This window comes from Sminthopsis crassicaudata, chromosome 1 (assembly GCF_048593235.1).
Source record: "Sminthopsis crassicaudata isolate SCR6 chromosome 1, ASM4859323v1, whole genome shotgun sequence".
Lineage (NCBI taxonomy): Eukaryota > Metazoa > Chordata > Mammalia > Dasyuromorphia > Dasyuridae > Sminthopsis > Sminthopsis crassicaudata.
This window is the reverse complement of record NC_133617.1, coordinates 469,124,324-469,148,466: the sequence shown is the minus strand read 5'-3', so window position 1 is coordinate 469,148,466 and position 24,143 is coordinate 469,124,324. Positions and strand designations below refer to the sequence as shown.

Sequence of the window (24,143 nt, the reverse complement as noted above, 5' to 3'; positions counted from 1 at the left end):
TAGCGCGCGGGGTTCGCGTGTTCACCCACGTAGGTGTGCGCTCTGGGTGCCCCACGCGCGTGTTGCCGGGGATGAGGGTGCGTGAAGGGACCGGGGGTCGTTGTCCCCTGCGTGCGCCGGGAGAGCTGCCTCTGCACCCTTTGTGTGTCGGGGCCTGAGAGGACGGCGGTTCACGTGCCGAGTGCACACTGGGGCTGGACGGAGCGGGGTGGGGGAGGGGGTCAGGGAGTTGCATCCACGTTAGACTTCGGGGGACGAGCGGACCGCACAGAACTGGGGACCTGCGGGAGGGGGAGGGGCGGCCGCGGGGGTGGGGCTGGGGCTGGGGAGAGCCAGTGAACTAGCTGGGCTTGGGGCCCGTGGGGCTGAGCCGGAGAGAGGGCGGGGGGTAGGCTGAATACTGGGAGGCGACAGGGCTGACAGCGAAATCCGGGACCGCTGCTGGAACGGAGCTGGAGCCGCAGTCTGAGCCAGAACCTGAGCGGGTCCGGCGACGTCGCCAGCAGCGGCAACAGGGCGCAGGGGGGCCGTGCGCGGCAATGCAGTGAGGGCATCTGGGGGAGCTGGAGCCGGGACGAGGGGGTGGGGGGGAGGGCCGGGGAGGGGGAGACCGCTCTGCAGAAATGTGACTTCGGTGGCGACTGCTGGAGAAGCGGGAGAGTCCGTCCGGCTGCGGGGCCGCCGGGGCGGGTGAGTGCGAGGCGGTGGCAGAGCAGTTCGGCCCCAGCGGGAGGACGGTGGGGATGGGGATGGGGGGAGGAGGGGATGGCTTTCCAGGCCCTGGAGAAACTTTTCTTCGGCGGGAAGAGCTCGGTACAGCGTCTTCCATCCCGGAGAGTGTAATCCCCCTGTATCATCCAAGGACCGCCGCAGGGACTGAGGGGGACAAATGGGGGGGGCAGGAGGATTACTGGGGAGCTGGGAGCAGGCCCCTGCATGGCCGCGTCCGGAGAGGAGCCGCAAAGGGCGCAGCGGGGCCAGGCTTGGGGCGATTGTTCAGGAAAGACGGGGGAGGTCTGGGTACGAAACGGAGGGGTAGAGGGGCTCCTGCGGAGGAATTGGAGCGGGGGTCAGTTCCTGGAGGCTCTTCAGCGGAAGGTGGTCAGACCATCTTCGGCTCACCGCAGGGCAGGCATCCCCGGATGGAAAGCGGTGCCCGGCCCGCACCTGCAGAAGGAAGGTTGTTGCGGGCAGTGCTTCGTAGTCCAGAATGGAGTCACTGCGGACTGGAGACAAGTGGAGAAACAGGGGCCACATACCCTAGAGGAAATGTGGGCTGCAAACGGACTGCAGAATTAGAGAAGAAAGGGGGACCTGAGCTGAGGCTCCGGGGACCGTAGTGATTGGAGGAGCACCCTGGGAAATGTGTCGAGGAGAGTTTTGAGGGAAAAGCTCGGAAGGAGACTGCAGCCGACAGCCAGGACTTGGGGGCTGGCGGCAGATCGCCGGAGCATAGAAAGACCTGGGGTTAGTAGCATATATGGCTCAAGCTTCCATAGCTGTCTTCTCCGTTTTCTCAGGTTTTGTGTCTATGTGTGCCTTATGGAAGAGGACCGGGCTGGGGAGGAGGAGGGGAGGGAGAGAGGAGATGGAGAGAAGGTCATTGAATACAATAGTACATCTGGTTGAAGGATATGGTGGCTGGGAAATATTTGAAGGTCGGGACCTTAATGGGGGAGGGAGGAAGGGAGGGAGTACTAACCCACCTCAGCTCCTCAAAAAAAAGCCTGCTCCTTTGTAGGGTTGTTGACTCCAGGGACCCCCACCAGCCCCTGCCAATTCAGCTCTGCGTTGTTGTTCAGCTCCCCAGGCTTCTGGCAGGAGCAGCTATGTGGGCCAAAGGCCAATGCATTTTTACCCTTCCTTATTTCAGCTCCTAAAGGTTGGCTCTAGAGGCCCTGTCATTATAGTTGAGATTTTCCTTTGGATGGACCCTAGGGTGGTCTAGGGCCTCTAACTCCTCCATGTAGCTGTCTCCTTTCCCTCTTTTTGAAAAGAAGAAGAAAAAAGCATGGGATTTCGTTTGCATCCAATCACTGGCCAGTACTGGGAGAATCCTTAGAGATGATTATCTCTAAAACCAAGAGGAAACTTGCCTTCCTGCTTCTGAACACAATGTTATAGATAATCCTTTGACTGTAAGATTTTCAAAGAGCTGGCTTTCCTGCTTATGATCTTATAGATCGAAATCCAGTCAGTCCAATATCTTCATTTAGGAACTCCAAAGCTCCTGAGAAGTTAAATGATAACCCAAGGTCATGAAGACACCAAATAACTAACTGAGCCAGGTTTGAGCTCAAGTCCTCGGGGATCCAAATTCTGTTATTCCCATAATACTAAACTGCCTATGCTTGGGATGTAAAGAAAGTGGCCTGCCCTCAGTCCTCCAATTATCTTGAGAGGGTCACAGAAATGAGAGAAAAGAGCAATACGTTTGTGAGTTGGAATCTCCCTATCAGACTCTAGTGTCTTTAAGAAGACCCTCCCTTTTTATTGGATAGGCCATATGGAGTAATAGATAGAGTTGGCTTCAGATAGGGAAAGACCTTCTTTTGATGTGTGATCCTGGGGACTTAACTTCCTCTCTGTTCTGTATGCCCCTGAACTTGACCCGTAAACCTAAAGAGATTGCTGAGATTTTTTAAGTCATAGAAGAATTAGGGAAAGGGGGTCTATGTATTTTGATTGGAGGCGGCCTAATAGTATGCAGAGTGATATGCAAATTTAGGTCTTATTATTGAATCTACAATCCCCAACCAATTTTGTATTCTAACCACTGTGTAAATTGTTCTTCCTCTCTATTCATTGCCCTAGGGCTTAAGTCAGAAGGGTTGATTTTGTGTACTGGAGCCAGATGGAGTGCTGGATGCCCTGGCAGAAGAGAAGTGTAATACTTAGAGGGGGAAGGAGGGGGGTGGGATAGGGAGTAAAAAAGAAATATCAGCACTTTAAGGCACAGATGTTTAAAAGTGTTACAGAAACTACGTACTAAAGATCGTGAGGAATTCTCTATCTAAGGACAGATTTATGACTTAACAGGAGGACTTTTTTTTTTTTTTTTTTTTTTCAGTTTGTCCCCTTGTTTCTGCCTCTTCTAAGACCTGAAGCTCCCTGGGGTCTGATTTACCTCAAAGCAACTCTTAGTAGCTATAGCAATGAACAAGGAGAGATAGGTACTGGTTTTATACAGAGTAGCGCCACTGGCTCCTCACCATTCTGTGCCAATTGGCTTGGTGTCTAGATGCAAAATTAATGGACTTAAACCTCCATCATCTGAGGAGGTGCCCCGGTTGTCACTAATGGGTGAGGTGCCGACAAAGATATATTAAGCCCCAGAGCTTGAGCACCTCTGACTCCAGTTTCACTGATTCTTGCCCTTCTCAAAGTGTGCTCTTTGGATCTTACAGAAGATCTGGACCCTTATGTTAAGAGTTATTTAGAACAAATAGTGTCCCTTCCCAGAACTATCTGATTTCTTAAATGTAGTTCAAAATTGGTAGAATTTTCTCTATCACAACCTAGGGAAACCTGCCAGTCCTGAAAGGAATGGTCTGGAATATCATTTGCATTTAAATGATTGCTTTTATTTACAGGCTCCGGGTTGTTTTGCATATTCATGGAGACATTCTCACAACTGTATTTACATACCGAAAGGGATTTCTTTGGAGCTAAATCTAGGAGTTGTGTAGGTTAGGTTTTGCCTGTGTTTGAGATAAATTGGTTGTGAGGAAGCTAAGAAATGAATGGTAGGAAAGGGTGGAACGAATTCTCCTGATGATTCAGCCCAGCTATTTGTGCCCTAAAGTCTTTTGCTGACTGTTATCTACACTGACAAGAAAAGACTAAAACCACAGGGCTGATGAGATAGATGAAAAACACCAGGCTCTCTGGAGGAGAGATCCATCTTAACTCTTTGTTCTTTCTCTGGGGAGCCAGTGCTTGGGGTTGATGAATTGGGTAGCTTACCCTTCCCTACTAAATATTTCAGCCAAATAAAATCAACAAGCATTTATTAAACACCCATTATATATGCCAGGGATTTTGCTAATTGCTGAGGATACAAAGAGAAGGCAACAGACAATCCTTTTTTTTCTTCTCAGAATAATGGGGGGGGGGGAGGGATCATGCTGGCATATATGTATATGCTATATACTGGCATACCATGTAGAGAATGAAATGAAGATCACCTCAGTTTTCACAAAGAAAGTGAGATCTGGGAAAGACTTGGAATGTGGGACTTTTGATAGAACCTGAAGGGGAGTCCAGGAAGCAGTGAGAACATTCTGGAATGTAAACTTTTTGAATGGGGCAGCAGGGACTGTTTTATAAGTCCAGCACCTAGTGCCTAGGATTATAAATATAGAGCTGGAAAGAACCTCAGAGAGCACTTTGTATATGAGGAAACTGAACTGAGGAATTGACTTGCCCAAGATCATATAGCTGGCATCTCAGGTGGGACTACAACTGGCATAAGATCTTAACAAACATTAATGCAATGAATGGCTTTTGTTATTGTTGTTGAGCTTTGTATCACTGATTTCACGGACCATAGCATGCCCATCTTGCCCATGAGGTTTTCTTGGCAAAGATACTAAAGTGGTTTGCCATTTCTTTCTCCATTTGTCTTGGGACACAGCTATTAGGTGTCTGAGGTCAGATTCAAAATTCAGGTCTTTCTGTACAGCATTCTTATCCACTGATCCACCTGACTGCCTTTAGGCCTTTAATATTTAAAATATTCTCTTTCTGAATATGGTTTAAGGATATCAAGCCTGACTTTTCTCATATTAACTTGTGAACTAGGACTCAAGAACTTATATTTTGCATTCTGTCACTAACTCTAAGATTCACAGTCACTTCCTCTCAGTTTCTTCTTTTGTAAAACAAGAAAAATGATATAAATCAATAATCGTTAAACATTAAGCATCTACTATATGCCAGGTACTGGCACTAGGGATACAAAAAGAGGCAAAAGATAGTTCCAGCCCTGAAGAAGCTTACAATCTAATGATATTCACCTTCCCTTACTGGATTATTGGGAAAATTAATATGATAAATATTGAAAAATTTTAAGCACTAATAGAGAGTCAGGGAATTTTCTTTTATTAAGTATTCCAAAACTTAAGGGGCCCCCAAACTCATTTTTTCAAATTAGGTATTAAAATTGTGGTTTCACCTCTTTAAAAAATTAGTTTTTTCTAAGTCAGAGCAGAAATTTCTGGTTCCAGAAGGACACATAGGTAAGCTGGGAACTGTGGCTTTTTTTTGCTTCAGGTGAAGAATTCATTTCTTTTGGGAGGAAAGCCTCTATATTAGCTTGGGTCAATAGAATTTATGGGGAAGGAGATAATCTAGCTATCATTTAACCTGGCTCCAATTCTTCTTTCTTAAGAGAAAGCTGGTATCTGGCTTCTTTTACTGTTATTCTTGGTGGTTTGATCTACATCAAGTGTTCATAACCATTTTTCTGCCCCTTTGGTATTCTAAGGAAAAACATAAAAAATTAATATTTGTTAAAATGTTTTGTGGGTTGGTTTTTTGTTTGTTTGTTTTTTGTTTTCATGGAAAGAAGTACTAAATTTCAGTTAGAAGTTAATGAAAATAAAGATATAATTCCCCCCCCCATCCAAGTTCATGGACTCATGAAATTTATCCATAAATCTTCTATGAACCCCAGAGGCACGGAGAAGTGACACTGTCACCTAGGTGTCATCCTAAGATGCTTTAAATCTAATTAGATGAAGACATAGGGCTTGGAAGAGAGCTTTTGAAGTCCCTCAGTGGATTAAGGTTATAGATCTTGAGATGAAAGACATTTTAGGGACCATCTAGCTGAAAGACACTAGAAAGAAAAAAAAAAAAATGAAGCCTTAGGAGACCACACGGGCAGGTCAAATAGGTAGTAAGTATTAGGGGTAAAATTTGGACTTCAGTCTTCTGACTCTTGATCCAGGACTTTTCCCACTGTACCAACCTAAAAGAACACTGAATTTAAAGTTGGAGAAACTGAGTTTGAATTCAGGTTTGAGGGCCTTAATCTTACTTTCAGTTTCCCCATCTGGAGAATGTGAATAAAAATATCTGATTCTTAAAATTGTTAAATCTTAAAGTGCTATGAAACTATTTTAATAACTTACTGTTAAGTACAGTGCCTGGTATTTAATAAATGTTCCTTTCATCACTTTGCCCTGTTTGCCTCAGTTTCCTCATTTGTAAAATTAACTGAGAAGGAAATGACAAGTCACTCCTATATCTTTGCCAAGAATACTCCAAATGGGGTCACAAAGATGGGATACAGCTGAAATGACTGAACAATAACAACTTCCTCTTCCTGCCCCCTCCCCATCAACAAAAAAACAACAAAAGCCGAAGGAACCCCTACCCATGTTTACTTTCAGTGTTCTTAGATTCCCCGAAGGAAAATCACCTTGTTTCTACATTTCTAATGGGATTACTTATTAGTCATCCTAAGGGAACACATTCTCATAAATCTGGGGTTGTTAACCTTTTTGTGTGTCCTGGACTGTTGTCAGTCTGGTGATACCCACAGACCTCTTCTTAGAAGAATATTTTAAAAATTCATCAGATTACAAAGGAAACCAGATATATTGAAGTACAGGGTTTTTTACGTGAAAAATATTTTTTGAAAGCAAATTTGTTTTTAAAGCTCCCCATTCTCAGGTCAAGAGCCCTTTGCCTTAAAGAAATCTTCTGTTTTTATTCTTGATTCCTTGTTTGCTTTATAATAAAGCAAAGGATCCGAAACAGGAGATGGACTGACAGTGGGTTATCCATGTAACACCATCTCCATGGTAACTGGCCAGTCTAGAAGAGCTCGGTCACATGAGGTTTACATGACATGAATGAAATATACTATGTGTGTATGTGTGCGTTGGGGGTGGGGGGGGGAGAGAGGGAGAGAATGGGAAGTACGGAGCCTCAGAACAGGGAGCATTTGCAGAGCCAGCAGGCTACAAAGGTTGTTGTCCTGAAGCTATCTTTTGTGCTCAGAGGAATCATTTGAATGGCTCTACAGAGTAGTTAAAGGAGCCCTCTTCTGAAGGATTGTTTACTGCATTTCTTTCAAGCTCAATGAACCACAGCTCACTAGAAAATTGAGTTCTCTCGTGCGTAACCTATCACTTAATTGTGGACCTTTTTTCCAGTGTGTATGTTTAAATCAGGATGGTTAAAGCAGCTTCATCTCAGTTCCGGTGTCCAGGAGTTTAGGTCATATCAAAGGTAATGGATATATTAGCCTGGTTTTCCATTTTAATGTTTTACACCTTTTGAAGTTACATAAAAATACCGGGTTTGTTGCTTCATATTCTTTCCATCACTACCTACAATTGTCTGCCATTGGGCTGACTTTAAATCTCATCAGGCATTTTTAATATGGGAATTTAGAAAGGGATGGAGAATAGAGGAGGAACTCATCTCTTAGCAATCCCTTCTCCAATTTGGAATAATTAAAATATCTCTTTGGAAACAATGGCACTAGTGGGGGGGTTCTGTAATTTACAATGCCTCCCGACTTTATTCTTCAATCCTTGATCACTACTATTTCATGGGTAGATGGCTGATAGGATTATCAATGATAGTACTATAGAATTTGGCTATTGTGTGCAATCATAATAACTGGTATTTGTAGAGCATTTTAAAATGTTCAAAGTGCTTCACATATGTTATTATCTCATTTGAACAGCATAGATAATCCTGTTACTGCTCCCATTTTATGGATGAGGACATTGAAGTTCTCAGAAATGATTTGCCCAGGATCACAGAAAAATTAAATGCAAAGGAGGGAATAGAACTTTCTCAAGTCACTACTTAGATTTAAGTGCTGGTTTTGCCACTGGTGCTGACTGTCATCTAGACTTCATCTTCTTGGGCCTCTGTTTCTTCATCTGTAAAATGAGAAGCATGTTATCCCAGCTCTCCTTTACTGGTTCAATTGTGAAGTTCAGTAGGACTTGAAAAATACTGAGCACTATAGAATTAGCATGTTTTGTTATACCCCAAAGTTTAAAAAAGCCCCCTCCATAAATTTTTTTTCTTTAGAATTAAGCCCCACACTTGAATTTTACACAATTGGACTTTTGTACCATGGAGCCATCTTGAGTTAAGTAACTCACTCAGTCCCATGTTCACAAGAAGTTTTTTGTGTAGACTTGGGATTCGAAAGAACATGGGACTTGGGATTCAAAGACATGGCCCTACATTTTTAGAGCTAAAGGATGTTCTTTTTTATAAATGAACAAAGTGAGATCAGGGAAAGTTAAGTTTCTTACCTTGTATCATACCATCTGAGGTAGGATTTGAGCTCAGGTCCTTTAATTCCCAAATCAGTTATATTCAAATAATTTGTTATTGTTGTTGGGTTGTGGGTTTTGTGTGTGTGTGTGTGTGTGTATGTATGAGAAGTCCAGTTATGAAAACAAATTTGTTTTTAAAGTCCACAATTCTCAGGTAATGATAAAAAAAAAAAAAAAAGACAAAGTCAAAGTGGTGGTCATGTGATAAGAATCAGGAATGCAGAAATGAGGCGCAAAGATTGTGAAGGATCACAATGAGTCATTTTCCCTTATAAAAGGTACATCTATTAATGAGTAAGGGTCTTGGATAAAATCCAAGTATGATTTTGTGCCATACTTTGGGAAGGGGTGATTTTTATAGACAGAAGGAAGGGGGAGAAACTTGGAGAGTATTGGGGAGATAAGGGATGTATTGAAAACCTAGAACTGTTGGGGAGATATTATCTTGAAGGATAAGATCAGGGAGGAGTTAGTGAGATACTTCAAAGTCAGGGGAGATGTGGGAAAATGCTCTCAAGAGTAGATTAAGGACTTTTGGTATTAGAGAGGGAGTAAACTGACTTGAGTTCCCATCAAATCTGGGCTTTTTTTGTTTGTTTATTCATATCCAACTTTCCATGACTCTTTGGACTATACTGTTCATGGCATTTTCTTGACAAAGATAGTGGAATGTTTTTCCATTTCTTTCTTCAGTGGATTAAAGCAGAGGTTAAAGGACTTATTCAAGATCACATAGTTAGCTAGTGTCTTGAGCTCAAATTTGAACTCAGACCTTGGGTGGGACACAATCTGCCTTTTTAGAAGCCTTTCCAGTCCTTCGATTCCTGGGTCTTCTCTCAATTTTTTCCTATTTATCTTGTGTAGCTTGCTTTGTCCATGTTTGTTTGCTTGGTGTTTCTTTTGCCTCTTTGTATCTCCAGTGTTTAACACAGTGCCTAGTACAAATCATTGTATGAGACCTGTTTCTGGGTCTCAGTTTTATTTTTTGTAAAATGGAGTTGTGCTAAATGGTCTCTAAGACCTCTTCCATTTCTCTCTATAACCTTGTGATCCTCATTTTACAGTTTAGTTAGTTGCAGTCCAGGAATGATACAGGTTCTCTGACCCCTCTTCACTGTTTTTTTTTTTTTTTTTAAGCTCTAATACTTAGTCTTCTGACTCTCCTTAACCTTCACTTTCATCATTTTTAAAATGGGGATAATATATGATCTAATTCATGTTTTTGTGAAGATCAAATGAAGTGATGCAGGTAAAAAGTAATTTATTACTCTATACTTATAAATGTTATTATCATAGATAAGCCAACCCAATAAATCACTTTTTTAAAAATTAGGTCAATAGTTGCAGCTTCTTGCACTGACAGACCTAAATCTCATCCTGTTCTTTTTGATCACTGCCAGAATTATAGGGAAATAATATGAGATAAATTACCATATATTTACTTTGTATGCATTTTTTGTATTGTATATTTTATTTACTTTTTTAGAATATATGTTTGTCAAGAGCACTGTTTTCTTTTTGTCTTCATCTCCAGTGTCTAACTCAATACTGACACATAGTAGCTGATTAATGCTATTTGATGGATTAATAGGAGGAAATTGGTAGTGCCAGGAGTCAGAGATGAAAGAAGGTGAAGGTAATGCTTTCAATCTTGTCCAACTCTTCATGACCCCATGGTTTTCTTGGCAATAATACTTAAATGGTTTGCCACTTCCTTTACTAGTGGATTATGACAGTTTAAGTGACTTGGCCAGGTCACACTGTTAGTATCTGAGGGTGGATTTGAACTCAGGTCTTCCTGGTACCAGACCCACCACTCTATCCATTTAGCCACCCAGCTGCCTCCAAAAGTCAGTGGCCATTGGATATGAAATGCCTGGATTGCTAGACCTGGCACTTCAGCTAGGACACATCAGGAAATCAGAAAAGGCTACAGTAGTTAGTGTAGCTTGTTCTATACTTAATGGGTGAGGAAGGGAAGGCACCAGAATCAGTGGAATCATTTAGGAAACTCCCCCATACATCATCAACATCATCATCATCATAGCTAACATTTATATAGTGTTTACTCTGTGCCAAGCAATTATTATCCTTTTTGATCCTTGCAACAACCCCAGAAGATAGAGACTATTATCCTCATTTTATAATTGAGGAAATTGAGGTAAACAGGTTAAGTGATTTATCCAAGGTCATACAATGAATAAAGGATTAAGGCAGGAATTGAACTCGGGTCTTCTTGCTTCCAAGTTAGTCATTCTGTCCACACTGCCACCTAGTTGTTGAGAATATTAGGCATTTCTAACAGGGCAGCAATCTAGGGAATTGACTGCTCCCTGGTGGAAAAAAGCCTGGATTTAGAATCAAAAGTTCTGGGAGCAACAGCAGCCTTTCCTTCTTTTTTTTTTTTTTAATTAAAGCTTTTTATTTTCAAAACATAATGCATAGATAGTTTTCAACATTCACCCTTGCAAGCTTTTGTATTCCATTTTTTCCCCTTTACCCTAGACAGCAAGTAATCCAACATGTTAAATATGCAATTCTTCTCTACATACTTCCACAAGAAAAATCTGATCAAAAAGGGAAAAAATGAGGGGAAAAAAACAAAAAGCAGCAAACAACATTACAAAGGTGAAACTACTATGTTATGATCCACACTCAGTCTCCACAGTCCTCTGTGTGGGTGCAGATGGCTCTTTCCATCATAAAATCATTGGAAGTGGCTTGAATCACCTTGCTGTTGAAAAAAGTCAGGTCCATCAGAATTGATCATCCTATAATCTTGGGAGCAGCCTTTCTGAATCTCACTTAATGCTATTGATTTTCCTCTTGGTTGATTATCTCCAATTTTTCCTGTATACAGCTTGTTTGTACACAGTTGCCCACACTGCCTCCAGTAAGATGGTGAGCTCCTTGAGAGCAAGAACTATCTTATAACTTTCTTTGTATCTTTTTCCTGAGGGACAAACAAAAAAATGTTTAACACAACTTTGAGATATAATAGGTACCTAGATGGTGAGATAGGTTAAGTGTCAGGTCTGATGTCAAGAAAACTTCTCTTCCTGAGTTCAAATCTGGTCTCAGAAACTTACTAGTCGTGTTGGGCAAGTCACTTAGCTCTGTTTGCTTCAGTTTCCTCATCTGTAAAATAAGCAGAGAAGGAAATGGCAAATCACTTCAGTTTCTTTGCCAGGAAAACCTCATGGATATTATTGATAGTATTGACTCATGGGATCACAAAGAGTTGGTCATGACACAATAATTAACATTTGTTGGGCCTCTCTCTTCCACTGACCTTATCTCCTGATTGTGGAAAGGATCTTAGAGTCTTTGATTTTTGAAGCTAGATCTATACCCACCTATTTTCTGGGTGGAAATGTGTTAGAGAATGGTTTTCTTTACTTTTGGGGGGCTGTTATCGTCTAGTGTTTCCAACCCTGCATTGTAACTTACCTAATACTTTTCCGACTTGACTCTAGTGACTTTTGTTATGGCAAATTTGAAGGGCTATTCTTGGCTGAACCATGTGAGGAGGAATCCCTGTGGGGCTTAGTGAATATTTCTGTGGAGAGTTTGGGATCCTATTTAGGAAAGGACCTGAAAGGATGTTTCTGTGGTTGGTATGAGGCAGGCCAGCAGCAAAACAGGACGCTCCTCTTTGCAAATAACCTGGAAAGTCTGGTAGTTAGTTAAGTTAGAAAGTTCATTAGCTCACTGACTGACTGGAATGCCATAGGAGAGCTTTGAAACAAGAGGAGAGGAGAATGTGCATGAACAGGTGCAAATGCCCTGAGCCCATGCAGCTGGGAGACCTTTACAGGGTTTGGCACATCTCATTTTACTCCACACAACCTTGGGAGATCAGTGCTATTATTATCTCCATTTTATAGATAGGCAGACATAGGGTAAATGACTTGCCCAATGTCACACAGTATCTGAAGCCAGATTTGAACTTGAACTCAGGTCCAGTCCTCTATCTACCGTGCCAGGTAGCTATCCACTGCTGGAATGTGAGGATTAATGTGATTTCATTGGATATAGAAATCCCAGTGAGCAAACTGCAAACTCCCTCTTCTAATGCCTCTGCCATGGAAACACTGCAATTTACAGACTTAGTTGCCTGACACCAGAGATAAAGAGATTTTTTTGGGGAGGATATTATCAGTCTTTGTCAGAGATAGCATTTGGATCCATATTTGAGGCCAGATCTCTGTCTGTTGCACCACAATGTCACGACTGATAGATAGTGTCATTCTTAGAAGGAGGATGGGTCACTGTGGGGAGTAAACACAGTTTTGCCCTCCATATAGAACATACAGAGACTTCAGGAAATAACTGAATCTGGTAGTAATTGGTTGAACCCGCAATTCAGTTTTAAGGGAAACAGAGGAGAAAGTGACTCATTTATACTTGGTTGTGAGAAAGCAAGCAGTGAGTCAGCAAAATGTTTGCTGATAGAAATGGGCAAGGTTGGGATCTACTGTGTAAACAAACCCCTGGTTTGATCCTGGGCTCTTGCCATTATGTTGTCACCTTGAAGCCCTGGTGGGGTTACATAGGTGCCTGTCAGACCAAAGTCATGTGGCATACAGTTGGCAATAGAATTGAAGAAGTAAGAAATGATGAAAGATATGGTTACTTCCAGTAGAGGAGGAATGAGGACTGACCTGGAGTCTGAAAAGCTTTGGGAGTAAAGTCTGACCTAGGGGTTTGCCAGCTGTTTACTTTATGACACCGAGCCTCAGTTCCCTTGTTTGTAGAAAGGCGATTATTACGATAATTGTTCAGTCATTTTCAGTCATGTCCAACTCCGTGAGACCCCATTTGCATTTTCTTGGCAAAGATACTGGAATGGTTTGTAATTTCCTTTTCCAGCTGATTTTACAGATAAGTGACTTGCCTAGGGCCACAGAGCTAGTGTTTAGTTTTTGGTGTTTAATCTTGGCCTGGCACCATGCCTAGCCCACACTTGATGCTCTACCTTTATGATCTCATTTGATCTTTTATAACTTTAGGAGGTACATGCTATTATTATCCCCATTTTATTGATGAGGAGACTGGAAAACAGAGTTAAGTGATTTGCCCAGGGTCATACAGTTAGAAAGTATCTGAAGCTGGATTTGAACTCAGGTTTTTCTGACTCTAGGCCCTGCACTCTATCCACTGACAGGAAACAGAGTAACAGAGTTGTTGATCAATCAAATTGTTATATATAAAGTACTTTGTAAACCTTAAAAGATTTATATAAATGTGAAAATTATTTGCCCCCTTGCAAAAAACATACTGAGCACTGACCAAAATTTAATTCTCTGTTTGTTAACACCAGTAGAACCCAATGTGGCTTTTCTCTGTATAATTCCTAGCAGGCAGTCCTCTCTGAAAGGGTTTTTCTCCCAGATGACTGTATTAAACAGCTGTCAGAAAAAAAGAGATTCTCAAGGTATCTTCTCCCTTTTGGATGCAGCTGAAACAAATGCTATTGTTCCGATCACTAGTCCATCTGGGAAAATGTTAAATTTGGCATTTTCACCAGCTCTCCCAATGGCTCAGTCTGTAAACATTTATTAAGTACCTGCTAAGTGACAAGCAAAATGAGCAAAAAAATAAAAAGCATCCTTGTCCTCTTAGACCTCATCTTTTAATAGGAAAGGTCATCAAGTCCAAAGCTTCTTAAACTGTGGGTCATGCCCCCATGTGGGGTCACATAACTGAATATGGGAGTTGAAAAACTATGATTTATTATCAGTAAATGTTTGATTTGTATAACAGTTCTATATACCCAGGATCACATTTGTTAGATCCCAAAAGCATATCCGAATTGACTGGCCGTAATGAAATTTGGTCCAGATGAATCCATTGTTTGAAGTGAAATTTTATTTAGAGCTATAAACAAAGAGTTACTATCCAATCTGTTCAAATATAAAGAAAATATGAAGAAGGGAACCCAGTAAAAGTAGACAAAAAGATCAAGCATTTACTAGTCCTTATAACCCTCTTGCTTTCTTCTAATCTCTTAGAGGGGGAAGGAAGGGAGGGAGAGAAGGAGAAAGAGACAAAGAGAGAGGGAAGAAAGGAGGATATTTCTGGAGGGAGAATGATTTGTTAAGTACATAGAATGATTGCTTGTAAGGAAAGAAAACTGAAAATCATCTAGTATTTGAGAGCATTAACAATCAGATTACACCTTCTTTAAGGTCTTCTTCGAACAAACAAGGAACCTTTAAGTTACCTCATTATAGAAAGTGAGTGTGAGAGGAATCAGTTCCAGAGAAAGTATGTTTTATAAAATTGTATAATGGATGAGAATTGGTTATAATTGAAGTGGAGTAAAAGCTTTATAGCCATGAGTGTAACAACTGGATATAGCTGCAGGAGAACTTCTAGATCCTGTGGCACTCAGAAGTAATTTGTCCAAGGCCATACAGGTAGTAAGTGGCAGAATTGGGATTAGAAGTCAGTCAGATCTTTGGGTTCTAAATCAGCTGTTGTTGCTTCCACTCCCATGGAGTAGCTCATTCAGCCAGGCTAAAGGATTAGTTTTGTTAGAAGGAAGGTTCCTGTGTAATGGGATTTGGCTTGTGAGACTTCCAGGCTTCCACTTGGTTGTTGGCTTGAGCTGGTATTCTCTGAACAAGAGCCAAGATTGTAAATCTGATGAACCCTCCTTGGTCCTTATGCCTTCCCCAGGCTTTCTGTGTCTTCTTTATTTTGACTTTACATGATAGCCTGGGGTAAGTTAGATAATATGATGGATAGAGCTCTGGACTTGGAATGTGGAAGACTCTTCCTTCAGGAGTTCAAATCTGGCCTCAGACATTTACTAGCTGAGTGACCCTGAGCTAATCATTCAACCCTGTTTGTCTGACTTCCTCATCTGTAAAATAAACTGGAGAAGGAAATAACAAACCACTTCACTAATTTTACCAAGAAAATCCTAAAAATAGCGTCGCCAACAGTCAAAAACAACACAATTATCGCCAGTAGAGGAACTCAAAGTTACTGAGGGTAGATAAATAAGAGCAAAGAAGAATAAAGGAAACACTTTAAAGGAGAGCAGGAGTATTGACCTTGAAAATTCAACTAAGAGCTAGTACTATCACATGCCCTTGTGGTCCTCCTACAGATTTAGGCAGGAAGGAACCTTAGTGATCATCTAATCTTTTTATAAAGGAAAAGAAGCGTTAGACTGGGCAAGTGGCCCCATTCATAGTCACACAGTAAGGTAGTGCTAGGTCTACTTTAGTGACTCTGACATCCTCTCGGATGCCCCAATTGAGATTAGTGCCATCAGGCAGAACTCACAACAGAAGAAAGACAACTAGGGCTTTATCCCATTGGTCAAGACAACTGAGCTCAGTACCCATATAACAAGAATAGTCAAACTACAAATTAATCACCCTAGTTAGTAGTTTGGGCTCTTCTTTTAGTGCAGATCCCCCAAATCCTTGATCCCTTTTTTTGCTTAGAAATTAAATTCTATGTTGATGCTATAAAATCAAACTTGTTTGATCATACAAATCCTTAATAAAACTAATAACTGTGTATATTATAAACAAAAACTAACTTAAATGGTTGAGATAATTGTGAAAAAAATTAATTTTATAGGTGAGTTGACAAGTCATTTGCATTATGTCTGGAATTGTGCTGTGAAGAATATGAGCATTATTAAATATGGAGTCTGCCCTTGTGATCTCTTCAGCTCTGAGAACTAGTTGAAAATTCTCTCAAATTTCCTCAGTGGGGGGGGGGGGGCCCTTTCACCATGGATAATAGAAAACTTGGGAAAAATAATGGGATCTTATCTAAGATAATAGACTTAGAGCCCAATTGCCTAATTTTATACGTAAAGGAAGCTAAAGCCAAGGACTATAAAATATGTGCACAATATCAAATTGAGCAACTAGGGGAGGCGGTGAATAGTGCCAGACCTGGAATCAAGAAGACTCATCTTCCTGCATTCAAATCCAATCTCAGATACTTATTAGCTGTATTACCCTGGAAAAGTCATTTAATCCTGTTTGCCTTGGTTTTTTGTGTGTAAAATGAGCTGAAGAAGGAAATGGCAAATCACTCTAGTATCTTTGCTAAGAACCTCTAAGTTGGGGTCCCAAAGAGTCAGGATTAAAGACAGTTGAATAACAATAAGGTCAAATGGCTGGTAAGCATCAGTTAGCTAGGATTTAAATCCAATCCTTTGATTCCAGAGCCTCTACTCTTTTGATTCCACTACTTTGTCCTTTTCTGGGTAACTCTTAAGATCTAAAAGAGCTATAAAATCTCTTAGATCCTATAAATGCCAAACAATAGGTACACAGGAAAAAGTCAAAATTTTAAATGTTTGGGGTAAGGCTGGAGTGCTTCTGCAGCTATGATTTCATTATTAAGGATGGAAACTCCTTAACACCAATGCAATTCCTTTATAAAGTAGGATTTTAATGAGTAAGTAAATTCTCAGTTATCACACGGCTAGTTCAATATGTTCTCAGACACAGGTGTTGAACTCAGATCTTCTTAGTTCTCAAAGTTAGCTCTTGTAACCCCTATGCTACACTGTCAGTTCTCCTTTAAGGGTTCCCTGTTTTCTGCAGTGGTGTTTAATCCAGTAGATAGAACTTAGAGTTGTTTATCAGCTATTGTCATCATGCCCACACTTTAGGTACTCTCCAGTCTCCCAGAGGTTTTGAGGTGGTAGGAGTGGAAATCAACCTATAGCTCAATGCAGTTTTTATCTATACAACATAAATAATTCATCAAACCTTATGCTTCCTCTGAGGCAACTAGGATTTGAGGCTCTTTGGCTGGGAGAGGGCTCAGGGCGACTTTAGAGACAAAGAAAGTGGTCAATACTGCATTTACTTATGGAAGCTCCTGGGACTGAAGCTATTTGGGTGGCTAGAGGGCAAGCAAGGATTGGAGCCAGCTGTATTAGGTAGTTCAATACAACTGTGGACAGAGACAGATCACAGATTCGATAGGCTTACTATGAAGAGCAATTGGAAATGAAAAGCTATAATAATTATATTATAATAAATTTTAATAAAATAAGCTTTGATCTCTAGCAAAGCTACAGGGCTTCCTTTTGTGATGGGTCTTCCTGAAAGAGTAAGAACAGTTTGAAATAAGTGAGAGATCTTCCTCCCTTTAAAATAATTCAAATGTTGCACTATTAAAAAAAACAAACTTGTTTATAGGATGGTGTCTTTAATTGATTTTTTTCTCTTTTTAAAAACATTTATGCCATTTCAGAGAGAAAAATGAGAACCCACCTGGTCCTCTCATTTCTCCTCTTCTTTGTGATCGGCTATGGCTCCTCAGAGAACGCCAGCACCTCTCGAGGTTGTGGGCTTGACCTCCTCCCTCAGTACGTGTCCCTGTGCGACCTGGATGCCATCTGGGGAATCGTGGTGGAGGCAGTGGCAGGGGCTGGGGCCCTGATCACACTGCTGTTGATACTGATCCTCCTGGTGAGGTTGCCATTCATCAAGGACAAAGAGAAGAAGGGGCCCCTGGGCCTGAACTTCCTGTTCCTTCTGGGGACCCTTGGGTTGTTTGGACTGACTTTTGCATTCATTATCCGAGAGGATGAGACCATATGCTCAGCGAGGAGGTTCTTGTGGGGAGTGCTCTTCGCCCTGTGTTTCTCATGCTTGCTCAGCCAGGCGTGGCGAGTCCGGAGGCTGGTTCGCCATGGGAAAAGTCCTTCAGGCTGGCATCTTGCTGGTATGGCCATATGCCTGATGCTGGTCCAGGTCATTATTGCCACAGAGTGGCTGGTCTTGAACGTGGTCCGGGATAAAAAGCTAGCCTGCAGCTATGAACCCATGGATTTTGCATTGGCCTTAACTTATGACATGGTTCTGCTGGTGGTGACCCTGGGGTTGTCCCTCTTCACTCTCTGTGGGAAATTTAAGAAGTGGAAGAAGAATGGGATTTGCCTCATCATTACCACCTTCCTCTCCATTCTGATCTGGGTGGCCTGGATGACCATGTACCTTTTTGGCAATGCAGAACTAAGGAAAGGGGATGTGTGGAGTGACCCCACCCTGGCCATCGCCCTGGTGTCCAGCGGCTGGGTGTTTGTCATCTTCCATGCTATTCCTGAAGTGCACTGCTCAATCCTCCCATCCCAGCAAGAGAATACACCCAACTACTTTGACACGTCACAGCCCAGGATGCGGGAGACAGCGTTTGAAGAAGATGTTCAGCTTCCCCGGAGCTACATGGAAAACAAAGCTTTTTCAATGGATGAACATAATGCAGGTAACTTGAACCAAGCTTTGCCTCTAGCTTCTATCTATAGGCATCTGTCAAGTGGACAATGAAGAGCTAGGCACTGTTCCTTCTGTACCCCATTTGCTGACCAATTGGGGCATTTTGAAGTGGTTTCAGGTCCTTTAGTGAAATAAAAGTAAATTTTTTAAATTATCTGAACTTGTAGAACAGAGGTGACCAACCTGTAAGTGCAGGTCCTTAAGTCCTTGCTAACTATTCAGTGTATATTATTTGGGAATTGCTTACTGGGAATCCTAGGAGGAAGGAGAACGCTCATAGATGTGTTCAGTTCTACAAGCCGCAGAGGATAATGCTGAGTCAGCCCATCAGATGATCATTTGTTCTTCCCAATAGCAGAGTCCACATCCTTGGGTTTGCTTGGTGAACATTGGGGAATTGTGTGAGTATTGGAATAGATTCATAAGAGAGGGCAGGTTCTTCCCCATCATTCTTCCCCAGTGCAGCAAATCTTTAGATGCATTTCAGAATGAGAATGTATTCTCTGGGAGCGTTGCGCTCTGTAGGGCATAGTGGAGAGAGCCACTTCTTACACTAGACTTGAAATTGGGAAGAATTAGATTAAATATTGCCTCAGAAATTAGTTTGGGGAACCTTATTAAAGTCATCTGACCTCCCTGAATCTCACTTTTTTCTTTGGCAAATTGAGGTACCAAAAAGCCAGCTCCTATTTCTCAGGTTATTGAGAAAGTTATAGAAGAAATAATGTATATACAGTGTTTGCTTTGCAGACCTAAAAGCATTTCCTAAATGTAAGCTGCTACTGCTATTGTAAGAGATGAGTTGCATGACGGAGAGAATGTTGGTTTAGAGGTCAAGAAGACTTGGATTTAAATCTTCCCCATGACATATTGTACATGTATGACTCTTTGAAAGTCGCTTAACTAACCTTTCAGTGTATTTCTCAAAAACTATAAGTTATAACTGCATTTGTGTATTATTAGTCCAGGCAATATGAAGAATTTAAGATCCCCATCCTGTGTGTGTGTGTGTGTGTGTGTGTGTGTGTGTGTGTGTGTGTATAGAAAATGGCTTTACTTTCTTTTATATACTCTGAGAGAGAGAGAGAGATCCCCATGGTTCCAGTAGAAGTCTGTTACATTACATTCAATCTCTTCATTTTCATAGGGCCATGGGAGACCTTGCCTTTCTACTAACAATTCCCTTCTTATTTCTCCTTGAGCACCCATGACACATCTGAACCCTAGTTTTCCACAATTAAAAAAAATTGACTTGAAGTCTAAGTGTATTGTGGAACTTTGATTCTGATTTACGAGGGTTGCCCCTTCTCAACTAGTATCCATAGTCTTCTGGGGCCAAACCAATGAAGACAGACCAGACAAAAATAGAGAATGGATGTCTTGGTATGTGTTCTCCCTCTCCCCTGGGTGTATTCAAAAGTCAAAAGCATTGGATTTTTTATTTACTCTATGTTAAAAATCACTTTGTATCTTTATAGTGCAAATAACTGCCAGTTGGCTATGTGTAAAAGTTGACTTCCTAAAGTTAGGGAATGGGGAGCCTTACAGTTCGCCCCAAATTGTGTCCTGACCTCCATAGCAGAGCCGACTCCTCACAGGCATAAATCCATGAAATAGAAACCTTATCTGTTATGGCCAGGGCCCTTCTGCACTTGTCCTTTAGCCACAATTGAGACCAGCTGTTGGAATTCTTGGCATAAGCCCCAGGAGTCTTGAATTTCAGGGAGCCAGGGACCAAGACCTCTCCAGTTGGGCTCCTTCATACCACTATGGCCCTCATCTCAGGCCAATGAACTCTGCCTTAAGAGAATCATGCAAGATCTATTTGATTAAAACTTGGTCCTCTCCAGTTTCAATCTTCTTGTTTCACTGACATGATACAAGCGATAGAGGACCACTTTGCCTCCCCTTATCACCTTCCTTGTTTGATACTTCAGTGTTGTAGTGCAGAGGTTCTTTGGGCAAAAAATGTATTTCTAAGAAATATTATACTCCTGGGTGTGATTTGGTGACAAAGTTCATTTCAGTAGTCTCTGTCTCCTTCCTTTTTCCTGAGAGAAAGACCTTGCTCAGACTTCTGCTTATTAATATCAGTGCCAGCATGACAGAAGTGATAAGAAATTAAAATGCATTGAAAAATATAGCACCTTGAATCACAACTTCAAAAGCCTTAGAGATGTGTTAAACATTCACCTTTCAGAGGAATGAGATGAAGTGCTTTTTTCAAGAGAGTACTTTTTTTAGGGGCCAGAGTGGATAGAGTAATGGAGCGAAGAAATCCTGAGTTAAAAATCCCTTTGAATACTTCCTAGCTGTGTGACTGTTATGGGCAATCCAATTCACTGCTCTAAATCTCGATTTCTTTGCCTATAAAATGGGGATGATATTTTTAGTGTCTACTTCAGGGGAAAGCTGGTAATGAGGCTCAGATACAATAATATATATTTAGTTCCATGAGTATCAATTGATCAGAGGCTAAAGAGGTTTGGGGATTAGGACATGAAGATCCCATTGAACCATGGGCTACTTTATGTTTATACTAAGGAATAAGGTAGTGGAGTGGATAGATGGAACGTGGTAGTCAGTCAAGAAGACCTGAGTTCAGATATCAGATATTTAGTAGCTGTTTGACCCTGCATCAGTTTCCTCATCTGTAAAATGAGGGGATATTAAAGCACCTATCTCACAGTTGTGAGGATCAAGTGAGATAATATGTCAAGTGCTATATAAATGCTAGCTATTTTTATCGTTCTCTATCCCTTCCACCTACCCCCACCTTAGTGAATTCCCTGAAGTGACTGCCCAGAGATTTGGCAGTTGCTTTCGAGGGCTGCATTCTTTTGTCACGGATATGATTATATATCAGTGATATTAAACTCAAATAGAAGCAGACTCTCGCAGACCATATTGGCTTAGAAAACCACAGATTCACCTTATCTGTTATCTTATTTTATTATTTTAAAAAATTTTGTTAATTTTTTTTTTTGTTAAAATTTTCCCAATTAAATATTTAATCTAGTCCAGGCTGCCCTTGGGAGTTTTGTAGGCCAGTCAACATCTGTGATGTACATCATCCCATCTCTGTTACTATAGTGAGAGATTTAGACATAATGACCTTCTACTTCTGCAAAACCTTATTCATAGCTCTCACTATGGAGGAAGCCAAGGGTTTGGCTCATCTCTGCCACTTAGTCCTTTCACTAATTCATTCCTTGGAGCTTTGGTTACTCAGCAAGTTGGAAACAAACTTTGGGCCTGCTCTCTTTGTATGTGTCTGGAGAAAAGGCTTCACTTTGTTATTGTTTTAGACAAAGCAATACAAGGCTTACTTGTTTCGGCTAGGTTTAAGCACCCTGATTCCTGTGGTGATAGCAGTTTCTGGAAGGGTTGGCATTTTAGAGCCACCTGGACAGCAGCAGGAGCACCAAGGTATTGGGAACAATTTCAATTTAGCAGTTCCTGAAAAACCTACTAAATGAAATCCATTGGACTCTGGAGATGGAGATAGGAGTGACTGTGATTTCATCAGTAGAGGAAACAGACAGCCCTGCTTCCCAAGGCTAGGAATTTTCAAGTGAGAGCCTTCCTCCCACTGATGTTGCCTTGAGCACATAGAGAGATTCAGTGAGTTGACCAGAACAAGCTGCCTTTAGAACTATAGACACATTTCTTCAATTAATCAGTAAAGAGAAAAGCATAAAGCCTCATTTTCCCTATAGCCAAACGGGCTACTTTTCTGATTAATATAAGTGGGAAAGAGAGCAGATAGGTGAAGTCAGAAGGAAGAATCTGAGGTTCAGGTTCCCCAAATAACAATTCACTGGTTTAGGAAGTAAAGCAAAGTAAGAGCTTAGCATTTGGCCTTCTCTTTCACACTTAAGAGAAGAATGAAATCTGAGTTATGATCGATGATATGCAGAAGGTTTTGTTTTGTTTTGTTTTGTTTAGCATTTTAAAGTATGTATGAATTTTTTAATAGTATTTTATTTTTCCAAATACATGCAGATAGTTTTCATCATTCAGCTTTGCAAAATCTTGTGTTCTAAATTTTTCTTCCTCTTATTCCCTTCCTCCTCCCTCTCCCCCCAGACAGCAAGCAATCTGATATAGGTTAAACATGTGCAGTTCTAGAATAAGATTTTCCACAGAAAAGGCATTGGAAATGGCAAACCATTTCTGAATGTTCCTCTGGCTTAAGTGATACCTCCATTCCTGGTTCCCTATGTCAAGAGGTGTTGAAGGCTACACAATTTTGTTCTCAGCAAATGCTTAGGAAAAGTATTTTGGAGCAGCTAGATGGTACCATGGTTAGACCACCATCGCTGAAGTCAGGAGGACCTGAGTTCAAATGCGGCCTCAGACACTTAATATTTTCTAGCTGTGTGACCCTGGACAAGTCACTTAACCCCAAATAAGAAAAGAAAAAAAAAGGAAAGTTTTTCATCTAGTATTTCCTGAATTAGATCTCTTTTTCCTCAGCTCCCGCACCTAAGTCTGCTCTTCCTGAAGTTCAGGATGCTTCTAGACATGATTTGGGTGCTTGTAGAAATAACTAATTACACATGGTTTAGTGAGACCTTGCACTTGCTCCAAGGCTCTCTGGTGTAGATTTATCTAAGTGAGGATTTCTTTAGCAGAACAATTATTAAATGAGGATGAGAATAGCTGGCATTTCTGCATTTTACAGAGGAAGAAACTGAGATTCAGAGACTTGGCCCACTATAGATAGTATTGGGTGGAATTTAAATCCAGTCCAGTGCAACAAACAATTATTTAACTGTTGTGTGCAGAGCATTGTACTAAGTACTCAGGAGAGGGGTCACATCATCAGTCCTGTCAAAGAACTTGGGTTCTGCATTGAATCTAAATTTTGACTCCCAACCTAGCATTCTATCAACTACACCAGAATGGTGGCCCCAGCTCAGGTGTTAATTAGTTACTTCAGAGTTTCTGAACACAAAGGCTTTAGGTTTCTTTTGTCTTTGCATCCTGGGCTTCTAGGATAGTGGCTGACACATGGTAGGCACTAAAAGACACAGTATCTTTTTGTCAGGCATATGGGAAGATACATATTATCATCTTGGCACACAGAATTAGAATTAAGTAGACTTGTCAGCAAGTAACAAGGACTGGAAGTTCAAGCCTCTCTCCCACAAATGCCAGGCAGTTTACTAACTTAGGGACAAACTTTCCAAACCCCACAAATGCCTGACTAGCTAGAAAAGGAGACTGGGAACAAAGCTTCTTTGTGATTTTTGTTTTTTTCCTGGCATGTGATGAGGGGAGGGTGAGCTGTGGGGGCAGGAGCAGGGTGTTGATGCATCAGGAGGAAAACAACCACCAAAAAAAAATCGTATCTCCTTTTTTTTTCTCTTCCCCCTTTCAGCTCTACGAACTGCAGGATTTCGAAATGGTAGTCTGGCAAACCGACCCAGTGCTCCATTTAGAAGCAATGTTTATCAGCCCACTGAGATGGCAGTTGTGCTAAATGGTGGGACTGTAAGTATCAAAATGTGATGCTATGGCAGGAAGCTTACATATGTACAGTCCTGGGGAACAG

At 41.4% G+C, this 24,143-nt stretch overlaps 1 protein-coding gene across 2 annotated transcripts in view; it reads left to right on the top strand.

The window, feature by feature from the left end:
- The first annotated feature begins 385 nt into the window (after positions 1–385).
- GPRC5B (G protein-coupled receptor class C group 5 member B) overlaps positions 386–24,143 on the top strand; it is a 29,797-nt gene continuing 6,039 nt past the window's right edge. The window contains exons 1-3 of one of the 2 annotated variants that reach the window (XM_074280934.1): positions 386–690; positions 17,559–18,572; positions 23,970–24,082. In XM_074280934.1, coding sequence (XP_074137035.1) covers positions 17,567–18,572; positions 23,970–24,082 — 1,119 coding nt within the window. In that variant the 5' untranslated portion in view covers positions 386–690; positions 17,559–17,566. The remainder of the gene's footprint in view (positions 691–17,558; positions 18,573–23,969; positions 24,083–24,143) is intronic. The other variant, XM_074280935.1, reaches the window with a different exon arrangement.